Source organism: Eptesicus fuscus, chromosome 11, assembly GCF_027574615.1.
Source record: "Eptesicus fuscus isolate TK198812 chromosome 11, DD_ASM_mEF_20220401, whole genome shotgun sequence".
NCBI lineage: Eukaryota > Metazoa > Chordata > Mammalia > Chiroptera > Vespertilionidae > Eptesicus > Eptesicus fuscus.
In genome coordinates, this window is record NC_072483.1 from 62579870 (window position 1) to 62592672 (window position 12803).

General features: G+C 35.5%; 2 protein-coding genes across 6 annotated transcripts in view; one reads left to right on the forward strand and one right to left on the reverse strand.

Moving 5' to 3' along the window:
* GIGYF2 (GRB10 interacting GYF protein 2) overlaps positions 1-12803 on the reverse strand; it is a 123698-nt gene that overhangs the window by 61170 nt on the left and 49725 nt on the right. For all 5 annotated transcript variants that reach the window (XM_028140572.2, XM_028140570.2, XM_028140569.2 and 2 more), the window contains exons 8-9: positions 11226-11337; positions 10140-10180 (exon numbers count right to left, since the gene is read on the reverse strand). In XM_028140572.2, coding sequence (XP_027996373.2) covers positions 10140-10180; positions 11226-11337 — 153 coding nt within the window. The remainder of the gene's footprint in view (positions 1-10139; positions 10181-11225; positions 11338-12803) is intronic.
* Positions 470-3274, forward strand: KCNJ13 (potassium inwardly rectifying channel subfamily J member 13). The gene is made up of 2 exons (XM_008138409.3): positions 470-929; positions 2652-3274. Exons 1-2 carry the CDS (start codon positions 470-472, stop codon positions 3272-3274), a joined length of 1083 nt encoding a protein of 360 aa, XP_008136631.1.

A 12803-nucleotide genomic window follows, 5' to 3' on the forward strand; every position in this document is an offset into this window, starting at 1 on the left:
ATTTTAAAATATACTTGAAAATGTTAAAACGCCAAACAATATTTTAACAGTCATTCTAGGTAGGAAACAATACGAGATATCCTAAGGCAGTGGTCAGCAAACTCATTAGTCAACAGAGCCAAATATCAACAGTACAATGACTGAAATTTCTTTTGAGAGCCAAATTTTTTAAACTTAAACTTCTTCTAACGCCACTTCTACAAAATAGACTCACCCAGGCCGTGGTATTTTGTGGAAGAGCCATATTCAAGGGGCCAAAGAGCCGCATGTGGCTCGCGAGCCGCAGTTTGCTGACCATGGTCCTAAGGCAAACCATTATTAGCCACTTTATGAAAAGAGACAGTGTCAGATTGGAAAAGCCTGTCCAACAGTCAAGAAAGCATTCCAAAGAAATTACATAGTGAATGAGGTCTCAGAATGTATTAACATTAACTGTAAATCCTTTGATTTCAAAGATTTACAGCCTGAGATGGATGGCAGCAATTGCAAGGTTAATGCTCCTCTCCTAAATCAGAGATACCGAAGGATGGTCACCAAGGATGGCCACAGCACACTTCAAATGGATGGCGCTCAAAGAGGTCTTGTCTATCTTCGAGATGCTTGGGGAATCCTAATGGACATGCGCTGGCGCTGGATGATGTTGGTCTTTTCTGCTTCTTTTGTTGTCCACTGGCTTGTCTTTGCAGTGCTCTGGTATGTGCTAGCTGAGATGAATGGCGATCTGGAACTAGATCATGATGCCCCACCTGAAAACCACACTATCTGTGTCAAGTACATCACCAGTTTCACAGCTGCGTTCTCCTTCTCCCTGGAGACACAACTCACAATTGGTTATGGTACCATGTTCCCCAGTGGTGACTGTCCAAGTGCAATCGCCCTCCTTGCCATACAAATGCTCCTAGGCCTCATGCTAGAGGCTTTTATCACAGGTAATTGTTTTTGTTCTTAAAAAATGTATGGAAGTTCTAGAAAGGGTATAGTCAGTAATTAGCAACTGTGCTATAGAATCATTTCTTTGCATTGTTAGCAGGTAATGTCTGAGATTGAAAAGAGAATCTAGGGACAAATGATAGGGGGGACTATAAGAAGCATGTCTCTATACTTAAATTTTACCTATTGGAACTTCTTAAGAAAAAAGGAACCATTATGACACTAACTTGCAGCAACATCTTATGTAAAAAAAAAAATACAACTCTAAGAAAAACTTTTCAGAGAAGCTAAATATTTCATTAAATAAATGAATAAATATCAGCACATATTTTGACATATTACCTAATGGAAGAATTCGCTATTTTAAACTTGGCTAGAATTTTCTCCTCTAAGTTCACCTTTTCAACATTTATTAAACACTAGTGAGTCCAGAGCACCAAAGTCAGCATTGTATGTATAGACATACAAGTATACACATTCTTAGCAAAATGCTCTAGAAATATAGCCACAGAGATTTTGAAATTTTGCTTAGAACGCAGCAACAAGTAGGGCTAATGTACTTTTTATAAGTGATATATACAAGTAAAAAAAATTTTAAAAAAGAAAGAAAACTTGGTCTTAACACACTACCTAGTAATAATCTGAGAAGGTAAGCAATGGCCATATGCAGGGTGATGTAGAATGAAGTGCCAGTATGCCAACAAGTGGCTCCACAACCTGTAACAAATCAGTTAACCTTTACAATAAGAGTTCATACACTGGATTAGTCATTAGATAAAATTTAGAGGATCTGTGAACTTAGGTAAGAAAAACTTGCATCTTTTTTCACTAACTCCTAACTGAAATTTTGTATTTCCTTTGATTATAAATATAGGCAACAAAAATCAGTAACAACTTTGATGCAAACAGAAATCACAGATTTTTTCATATTCACTCTATAATACTTCAACATTACAGTACTAAATCCACCACTATATTTTTTTATTTAATGTACTAATAAATCACACATAGCACTATAATACATTTTTTAAACATATTCAACCAGATTTCAATATATTCGGGTTTTTTGGTACATATCTTATTTGTATGAATTTAAAGCATAATTCCATAAACCTCCCTGCCAAGAAGACCTGTGGCACAAAAGCAGTTAAGAAGCTTTAATCTATAGCTCGTGGGAACAAGAAGGATGCACCTGAAAGATGCTCTGAAATAACCTTAGAGCCAGAGTCTTCTTAAAAAAAAGAAAAAATGTGTATGGGGATAAATTTCAAAGTTAAAAAATTCTTTAGTGTATCTATGGTCCCTTCCCCACCCCAAATCATTCTACTTTGAATCTAATCTCTATGTAGGCTTGAAGTAATTTGTTTGCACTTAAACTGAATTTGTCACTTTTTTTAAAAAAAAAGGGCAGGAATATAGGAAATAACTATTCTTTGACTTTAAAACATACTAGAGGATAAAGTTTTACATTTCTATGTAACAAAATGAATTTTGCTTATCCATTTTGAAATCATAATTTTTTTTTAAAAAGTGTATGTACGCTTTCAAAATTTCTTCAGGCAAATAAGACTATCCAAATTAATGAGTTCAATTCCTAACTTATTTGGAATGCATGGCACCAAGAAATGTATTACCCATTTGATATACCCTTCTCATGCAGAAAACATATTGGCATGTAAAATAATCATTCTAAAAAAAAAACTTAATGGTTTCTAATTTAGGTGCCTTTGTGGCGAAGATCGCCCGCCCAAAAAATCGAGCATTCTCAATTCGCTTCACTGACATGGCAGTAGTGACTCATTTAGATGGCAAACCTAATCTTATTTTCCAAGTGGCCAATACTCGACCTAGCCCTCTAACCAGTGTTCGGGTCTCAGCTATACTCTATCAGGAAAGAGAAAATGGAGAACTCTACCAAACCAGTGTGGACTTCCACCTTGACGGCATCAGTTCTGAGGAATGTCCATTCTTTATCTTCCCACTAACCTACTATCACTCCATTATACCTTCGAGTCCTCTGGCTACTCTGCTCCAGCATGAAAATCCTCCCCACTTTGAATTAGTTGTGTTCCTCTCAGCAATGCAAGAAGGCACTGGAGAAATATGCCAAAGGAGGACATCCTACCTACCCTCTGAGATCATGTTACACCACTGTTTTGCATCTCTGTTGACCCGAGGTTCCAAAGGTGAGTATCAAATCAAGATGGAGAATTTTGATAAGACTGTTCCTGAATTTCCAACTCCTCTGGTCTCTAAGAGCCCAAACAGGACTGACCTGGATATCCGTATCAATGGACAAAGCATTGACAATTTTCAGATCTCTGAAACAGGGCTAACAGAATAAGATGTATTCATAGCACCCTATTTTTTAATGTATTAAATATATCCAGCCAGTTATGCAGCTACTTTTCCTTCATCATATCTCATGTTCTTTTTTTTCCAATGCTGATTACATCTCTCTGATTACATCGAGCCTAAGCCCATAAAAAATGGCTGAGCTAACAATACACATTCTGGAAATATAACATTCTACTTTACGAAGTTTGTATCTGTGGTTATCTCCTGAAATCAGTGTTATCTCAACATGACAGATACTTATACAGAAATGTTGGTGAATTTATAAATATGTAGTATGATACCAATGGTGAAGGTAAAATGGACAATGAAGTTTAACATAGCTAAACTCTAAGAAAATCAACCATAAATCTCTCATTTTCATCTGCAAGTTGAAGCAACAGTCTAGTTTCAAACCTAGCTTCCTAGGTAGATGATTTCACAGTATTTAGTGAACATCCTTTTAAAACTTATTTTTTCAAGACAACAAAGATCATTCCTTTGGTTCTTTATACTACAAAACTGGGTAAGTAATACACCCTTAGTTTTTAAGAGCTAAGAACAAAACTCCACAAGAAAAACAGCAAAATATAGATTTATGCATAACTTCATAGATATTTGAGCATGACACCCAATCACATGTTCATACATTTGCAGCAGAATGTGATTAGAAAAAAAATAAGATAAGCTCCAGCCCAAATGGAACCTGTGGGGGTACTTTTGATAAGGAGATTCAAAATTATATCTACGTTAAAGCTAACTGCATAACAATAAAATAGTAATTTAAAAAGTATAATAAACTGCTCATTAAGTGGCTTGCAACCTAAGTAAAAATATTCCCTTCCTACCTATGATTCATTCAATGGTATATATAAAAAAAATGATAGCTCTAAGTAACTCATAAATGTACATTTATATATTTTAAGGTTTTATAAACATAAAGGTTTAGTTAGATGTAATTCAACTAGGAAAAAGTCTCCAATAGATAAAGCAAAAAATAATTAGGCAATGAAGTATTTTCAACCCCAAATTCCTGTTTCCAACTTGAAATAGTTTTTTCTATAAACAAAAAATGAGTGTTTATTCACCAGTAGGAGGCTGGACTAGATAAATCTATTATTTATTTCCAAATCTAATATCCCCTGAAAATTATGCTTTCTCTGCTTCAATTTTTACTTTATATATACTAAGATGAGCCCTTTCCCTTACACATCCAGTTTAAGACTATCCTTTGTATACTTTTCATTTCAATAAAAAATCAAACTGTCCTCTAAACAAGAACCAAGTAAGTCACCCTATCAAATTTCAAATAGATTTGTGGTTGCTCTTCTTTTCTGAAATTTCCCTTATTCAGGTTTATGTGGGAAAAGTGAAAGATTAACCCTCCCTCCTGGTGATGACCCATGCAGGAATAAGCTCTTGAAATAAATACTAGCTGAGGAAAAGCAAGCAGTTGTGAAGAGCAGGGCACAGCAGCAAGTCACATTTTTCTCTTTGACCAAAAGGAAAAGAAATTAAGAAGAATTTTGGAGTGTCTAAGACTGGTAATAGCAGAAGAATATCAAGGACACAGAAACTTATTATTGTGAACTTTGGCTCTTTGAAAATCTTAAGCATTCTTAATTTAAGTACTACCCAGACCAACAGATTTTTTTCGACCCAAAATTATTGTAACAATTAGACAGCAGTAATTCCTATTTCTATAATAAAGTAATAAGATTCACCTAACCTGTGAAAATAAAAGTTATATCAAGATTTACATGGTATGTTTTTTCCTAAGAGTTCTATGTAATTTTCATAGATCACAATTCCAACAGTTAAGTAAAATTTCCCAAAATGAAAAAACAAAGGGAATGAGAAAGATCTGGGATCTAAGCCTCCCTTACAGATGCAGTAAATTCTCCATTGAAGTACACTATTTACACATTAACTTTGTATCTGAAAACTAGAATGACTTACCCCTGCACCCACCCCGACCAAATAAAAAACCCCTCTAGTTGGTACACTAACGCTATTTTTAAAATGTTTAAAAAATAGACAAGAAATGCAATAAAAAACTTTTATCTAGGGCAGCGATTTTCAACCTTTTTAATTTCACGGCATACATAAACTAATTACTAAAATTCTACGGCACACCAAAAAAAAGTATTATATTTTTTGCCAATCTGACAAAAAAACAACAATGGTGTAGTTTTGATTCATTCACACTGATGGCTATTGTTGTGTTGGCTGTTGTCATTTCTGTGTGTCTTGTTGTGTCTCTTCTTTCTGCTTTTTTTTTTTTTTAATCTTCACCTGAGGATATGTTTATAGTGTTTTTGTTTTTTGTTGTTTTTTGTTTTTTTTTTTGAGAGAGAGAGAGAAGGGAGAGAAAGAAAGAGAGAGAGAAAGGGAGAGAGAAACATCGATGTGGGAGAGAAACATCAAGCGGTTGCCTCCCATATGAGCCCCAACTAGGGATCAAACCCCCAACCTAGGTATGTGCCCTGTTTGGGAATCAAACCCACAACCTTGTGGTGTACGGGATAACGATCCAACTAGCCAAGCCACCTGGCCAGGCAGTTGTCTTTTTTATTTTTGACAATCTAAGTAAGCAAAAAGAGGTCAGTGCCCCTGACTAAGTAGTCAAGTATTGCATGTTTCAAAAATTCTTGCAGCACACCAGTATGGCATAGCACATCAGTTGAAAACCACTGGTCTAGGGGGTTGAAAGCTTCCAAAAGCACTGTTCATAATTCTTTCACTTAAAAGAATCACAGTTTTTACATTAAGGATTAAGTTTTCTAAGAGCGCCGGCCTGGGGACCAAAGGGTACTGGGTTCGATTCTGGTCAAGGGCACGTACCTCAGTTGCAGGCTTCTCCCTGGCCCAGGCCCTGGTCAGGGCTCATGCAGGAGGCAACCAATCAATGTGCTTCTCTCACATCGATGTTTCTATCTTTCCCTCTCTCTTCCACTCTCCCTAAAAAATCAATGAAAAAATATCCTTGGGTGAGGATTAACCAAAAAAACAAAAAACAAAAAAGGATTAAGTTTTCTGCAAAGATGCCGTTATCATTTCAGGAGAATGGAGTGCAAATAGAAAAGAGGGCGGAAATTACTGGGAGATGGAAATAGTAGCTCATACTTCCCGGCTGCACAGCTCAATAACCTGGATCACCTGGGAGCTCAGTGATGTATCTCGGATACATTATCAGGAAGACCACGTTAGATCAACTTAAATAGTGCTTCTGGAAACCAATGCATAATACCATGATAGTGCCAACAAATTGAAGACAAGAAGATACTAAAAATCAAAAGGCCTAGTTTTATTTATATACAAATCCATATTACTGCCAACAGAGACCTAATAACCAAAAACTGCTTTTGGTGTTCTTCAAAGTATTTCACACCAAATGCACTAACTAGTGTTAAACTGGGCTATGAACCTATTGGTATCATTTGGACCATTTCATATTTCTTAATCATCTTTTCATTTCATCCTCACAGAATCATACAAGATGATCACTAGAACTGATCTCCCCCTATGGAGCAATCAATTCCCATTGAATAGGAATCCATTATCACAGGCCTCTTTCCACATTCTCCCATGGGTGTTCACAAGGGTTATGCCTGATTCTTACCCAGGTATCTCTAATTACACCCATTTCTTTCCACATAAGAAGCAAATACATAAGGACCAACTTCAATTTAAAAAAAAAATCATTCTGGAATCTTCAGTACTCAAATTATCTTAATTTAATGTCATAGGACACCTCACAATTTATCAATAGTATATCAGTGTCCCAACAAACTAGTTTAGTACTGTGTTCCTGAACAGTATAAAATACAATTATGAGCAAATATTTTCAACAAAAGTGAATTACTTACAAAAAGAGCTCAGAATAATTAACACAGTTAATAACTTGAAAGTGAGCATCTTATCAAAAAGCCACTATTATATATTTGAATATGTATTTGTAGAAGATGCCCTGATATTTTAGTAGGAAACACTTTCTTAATATTCTTAACCATTTCACATCAATTTAGTTTTTATGGAACCTGCCTTTTAAAAAATATACCTTTTCTTAGCCTTTGCAAAGAAAAGAGGCTATATTCTTAACAGTGGATGATTGGGAAAATTACCCTACTGAATTAAAGAGTTAAAATGTGAGAAAGGCAAATAATGATAAAAGGATCTTTACACTCATCTAGTCCAAACCACCGAAGTGTGACTCTCAAGCAGTTAAAATCAAGCTATTCCTATGACAGGGAACTCACTACTAGGCAATCCAAGTCATTTTCAGACAACTCTATTAGATCTTTTTATGACTGTCAAATATCTGCCTCCTTAAATCTGCCCGTTAGATTCATACAAATCAAGTCAAATTCCTCTCTTACACAAATATTTGCAGACAGTGATCCTATAAACTCTCCTCTACTCTTTCCTGTCCACAATCTTGTCTCGCATGTAAATAGACGCATTTCCTTCATGCATTCCCCACCACGGGGCTTCAAATGCCCAATCATCCTATTCCAATGTATGGATCCTTTCAAGGTGTGGCTCCAGTACTGAACACAATACTGAAGTTCATTGAGGACACTTTAGTTCTAGTAAATGCTGTACTTGAACACACTGGCACTACTGATTAACATCAAGCAGTTAGCTAAAAGGGCTGTGCCTTTCCCCAGAAGGCTGCTGTTACACAACTGTTCCCTATATTAAGTTGTGGAGTTTATGCAAAACTGCATTTTCTGTTGTTAAACTTCCATCTGATTAAATCTGGTCTTTTGTTCCACCTTAATTCTGACCCCAAGTCCCAACTATTCCTCTCTATAGCTATCCCTCTAGACATAAATGACTTGAAAATCTGATCACACACCAACATTGTCATCCAGTGAAAAGAAATAATTATTTACCATCTAGCACAAGGACTATATGAATAGGAACTCAATAATCATTAAATTAATAAATTAGTTCACACACTCTTATTTAATCCCAATAATTATGTAAAACATTTCCAGCTCCATTTATTATGATATTACTGAATATCTGTGAGCTTAGGTTACTCGTGATCTTCTGACTCCAAACCCTGTACTCTTTAAACTGTTCTTCATTACCTCTCTGCATTCACTGGGAAAGGTATTGAATCAAACAAGGATGGGAGCAGAGGTCCTGACAAATCCCCCAAGATAGTACCTATCCAATAGTCTACAAGAGAGTGGGGAACCTTTTTTCTGCAAAGGGCCATTTGGATATTTCTAACATCATTCACGGGCCATACAAGATTATCAACTTAAAAATTAGCCTGCTATATTTGGTCAAACATTTAATTAACTCACCCCTAATGCCTTGGCAGGGCCTGACCAAATGATTTCGTGGGCACCGGACGTTGCCCACCCCTGGTCTACAATATGAGTAAAGCCATTCAGCTACCAATAAGTTATCTACCCAGTCTGTTCCAAACTTCTTCATGCTACACCCATTTAATGGCTTCTTATTTATATTCCTAATGCCATCATAATAAATGAGAAACTTAAATATCTGATGTTAAAATGAGTTTTGATATGGAAACAGTGATGCAAAGTGGTACTGTAACTACTTAGTTTTTTTTAAAAAATCTGTAAATCAGTCTGTGAATGATATTTGCATATCTAACATGTATTTTTGAGAAATGTTTACCACTATCAGAATCATGCCCTGAAGAACTTGCCTGGTACTTCTAGGAATTTGGAATTTGTATAGTAATTTTCGTAACTGTAATGTTACTATGAATTGGAACTTTTCTCTGATATTAATAATACCTACTGGCAGTTTGTAAGGCAGTACCTTTAATCAGTCAGAAAGCCCTTCTTAACATTATAGATCTTTAATATAAACTGATTAATTCACCATAAACAATGAAATTCTGTTCTCTTACTATGTTTGTCTTAATTCAGTGGGTACCTTAAATATACAATTTATTTTGACTGCTCTCATTTCAAAACAAGAAAAAAAGATTATATATCAAAAAAACCAAATAAGTGACTAAAGTAAGAACATTCATAATTTTAGCCTTTGCTCTTATACAAAAGCCAACATTCTAGCATTTTCTCTCTTTCTTTTCACCTTTGAGATGCTAGAAGTTAATAATGATTCCTAACTTGAAATTTCAGTTCACAACATAGCCTTAATAAAAAAATGTATGCCTTGCAGAGAATACACAGACCTAAAAAGTAAAATCAAGTAAATCCTAATGATTGTATGCCACAGCGCTGGTTCCATACAATAGAGCTCTTAAGTGACCATGAAATTCCAATGCAACAATGCTACAACCCCATCTACTGGAGAGGTGCAGGTAACTGAGTCAATTTTTAATAAATGTATCCTATGTGGGAGCCATGTTAAAAACCCGTATCATGGCCCAGCCAGTGTGGCTCAGTGGCTGAGCGTCAATCTATGAACCAGGAGGTCACAGTTCGATTCCCGGTCAAGGCACATGCCTGGTTGTAGGCTTGATCCCCAGTGGGGGTCGTGCAGTGTAGGAGGCAGCCGATAAATGATTCTCTCTTATCATTGATGTTTCTTCTCTCTCTCTCCCTTTCCCCTCCTCTCTGAAATCAATAAATAAAAATAATAATCTATAATAATAAAAGCATAATATGCTAATTAGACCTGACGACCTTCCGGATGAAGCCAGGATTGCAAGGGAAGCCTGGATCTCGAGTGCCGGAGGGAAGCCGGTGCCGGCAGCTGGGGGAAAGAAGGCCTACTCTTGCACGAATTTCATGCATCGGGCCTCTAGTAGTAAAATAAAATAATAAATAAAAACTAGTAAAAAAAAAAATAATAATAAATAAAAACTAGTATCATGGAAATCCAAATAAAAATACCTCAAAACAGTAAGAAAGCCTTACCTACATCTTTTCGTCCTGGTTTTTCAAAACGTCTGTCACCCCTAGAAAAGATAAGTTTCAAACAAGATTTGAGGGTAATATACAGATTTCGCATCCACAACACACACTTTCCTATGTTTCTTTAGTAGCATTTCTTTATCTTTCAAATTATAAAACAAATAAATGGTTATTGCCTAACATTTGGAAACTACAGAAAAGCAAGTATGAAAACAAAAATATCCATCATCTCACATACAATAGTTAGCTTCTACTGACACAGAAATGTTATTTTTTAATTAGACATATTTTTAAATTAGATATATGCTTATTTTAAATACATGCTGCACAATTTTTAGATGTTTAACAATGTGTTTTTCCCACATCATTAAATATTTTCAAAATCAACCTAACTTTAATGGTTATAAAGAATTAATTGTGTGGATACATCATTATATTAAAAACCATGCTGATATTGCTGTTTGACTTGCTTCCAGTTATTTCATATTATAAATATCATCACAGTGGACTTCTATGCACATACATCTTTTTCACAAACAATATAGAGAAGATCTTTTAACTGCAACAAATGAGAAAATATCAATGCATCCCACTGAGCGCTCGTCAAATAGCAAATCTAATTAACTATTAAATATCTAAGCAGATAAATAATCTATTTACCTAAAATGCTCCTTTTAAATAAAGATCATTTAAATTTTCTTACATATAGCTTGACATTCAATAATTAACAGCACTTTTAAAAAATGAAAACTTGTGCCCTGGCAGGGTGGCTCAGTTGGAGCACTGTCCCATACACTAAAAGGTTTCAGGTTCAATACCCAGTCAGTCAGGGCACATACCTAGATTGTGTTTACAGGAGGCAACAGATCAATGTCTGTCTCTGTCTCTCTCTGTCTCTCTCTCTCTCTCTCTCTCTCTCTCTCTCTCTCTCTCTCTCTCTCTCTAAAATCAATGGACAAATCCTCAAGTGAGGATTAAAAAAAGAAGAAAACTTGTAATTGTACCAAGTGGCTTCTCCTCTACAAAAAGCAGAACAGAAGTTTTTTACACCAAGTAACCTTTATACGAAGATGTGGAATATTTAGTTACCTTTCCTCCCAGCTCTGCGACCTATGCATTTCCCTGCTACCTCCTCGACCAAACACACCCTCTACTTCATCAAAGCTTCTTTGGTAAAAACCACATTCACCTCTGCCTCTGCCTGAAAATAAGAAAATAGAAAAAATGATAATCAAATGTCAACATTTGGCACATGTTTAACACCAAAGATTAATCTTTGAAGTTCTGTCTCTATACAAAGCAGAATGTATACATTTAACTATTTAGCGAGGCCCAATGGATCTTTACCTGTGAGACCAACGATGGCACTGAAGTAGCTAGACCACAGGAGGTTGAAAGAAACAAGTTAGTAAACTGGTATAAGAGTCCCAGTCCCAGTCCTGAACAAGAAACAGTGTCAATATTAAGCTCTTTAATAAAAAGTCCAATAGTGAAATTCTAAGGTGATTACTAAACAATTACTACAAGTTAAAATTTTTATTATTTTCAACAAAAATGGAAGATTTGGAGTTTACAAAGAGAGCAGATAAAGTATAAAAGCCAAGTACAAATATAAAAATAATTTAACTCCAGAGAAAGAATAATTTAATAGGGTCAACTTTAAACCATACATTTTATAAACTAACTCCTTAAAGGATATTCCACAGAAACCAAAGGCACTTTCCTTTTTGCTCAAACCTTAAAGAAAAGTATCACAAAGAAATTCAAACCACAGAGCTAATAAGAATGTGTGGATGTAGGAATTTAGGAGCTCTAGTGGTTCAAGTGTAAACTGGCCTTTACTAAAGGCAATTGGTTAGATCTATAAAAATTTGACTCAACAATTCTAACTTAGAATTTATCCTAATAGAAATAATCTCATAAACATGCAAATGCATACATATAAAAAATGTTCACTGTAATTAAAAAACACAATATATAATCAATAAGGACTGGTTAAATAAATTCTGACAAAATTCAGTAGAACACTATGAAGCCACAAAAGATAAAGTACTGCCACTTTTTAAAAAATCTACATTATTGCCCTAGCTGGTTTGACTCAGTGGATAGAGCGCTGGCCTGTGGACTGAAGAGTCCCAGGTTCGATTCCAGTCAAGGGCACATGGCACATGCCCGGGTTGCAGGCTCAACCTCCAGTAGGGGTGTGTAGGAGGCAGCCAATCAATGATTCATCATTGATGTTTCTATCTCTCTCTCTCTCTTCCTTTCTCTCTGAAATCAATAAAAAAATATATATTTTTAAAAACTACATTATTCTGTTGAAAGACAAAAGCATGCCGAAGAACAATGCACATAAAAGTGATTCCACTTATATAAATGACATAGCTGCATAGTTTGGGTCAGGAAGGTTATATACACAATTGCTGGGTTTAGAGGCAAAAGACAGTATGAATTGTGAGCTTTATACTTTCTATACAGTGTGAGGATTCCCCAACTAATGTGCACCGTATGTTTCCAACAAACAGGCTTGAAAATTGAAGGAGAGTGGGGGTCTAGGGATGTATTTATACCTAGACAAAAACTAAGCCATCATCCCTAGCTCAACTTCTCCAACAGGGTAAAACCACCCAAAGAAAAGTGATGTTGAGTCTTGAATAAAAGCATGGA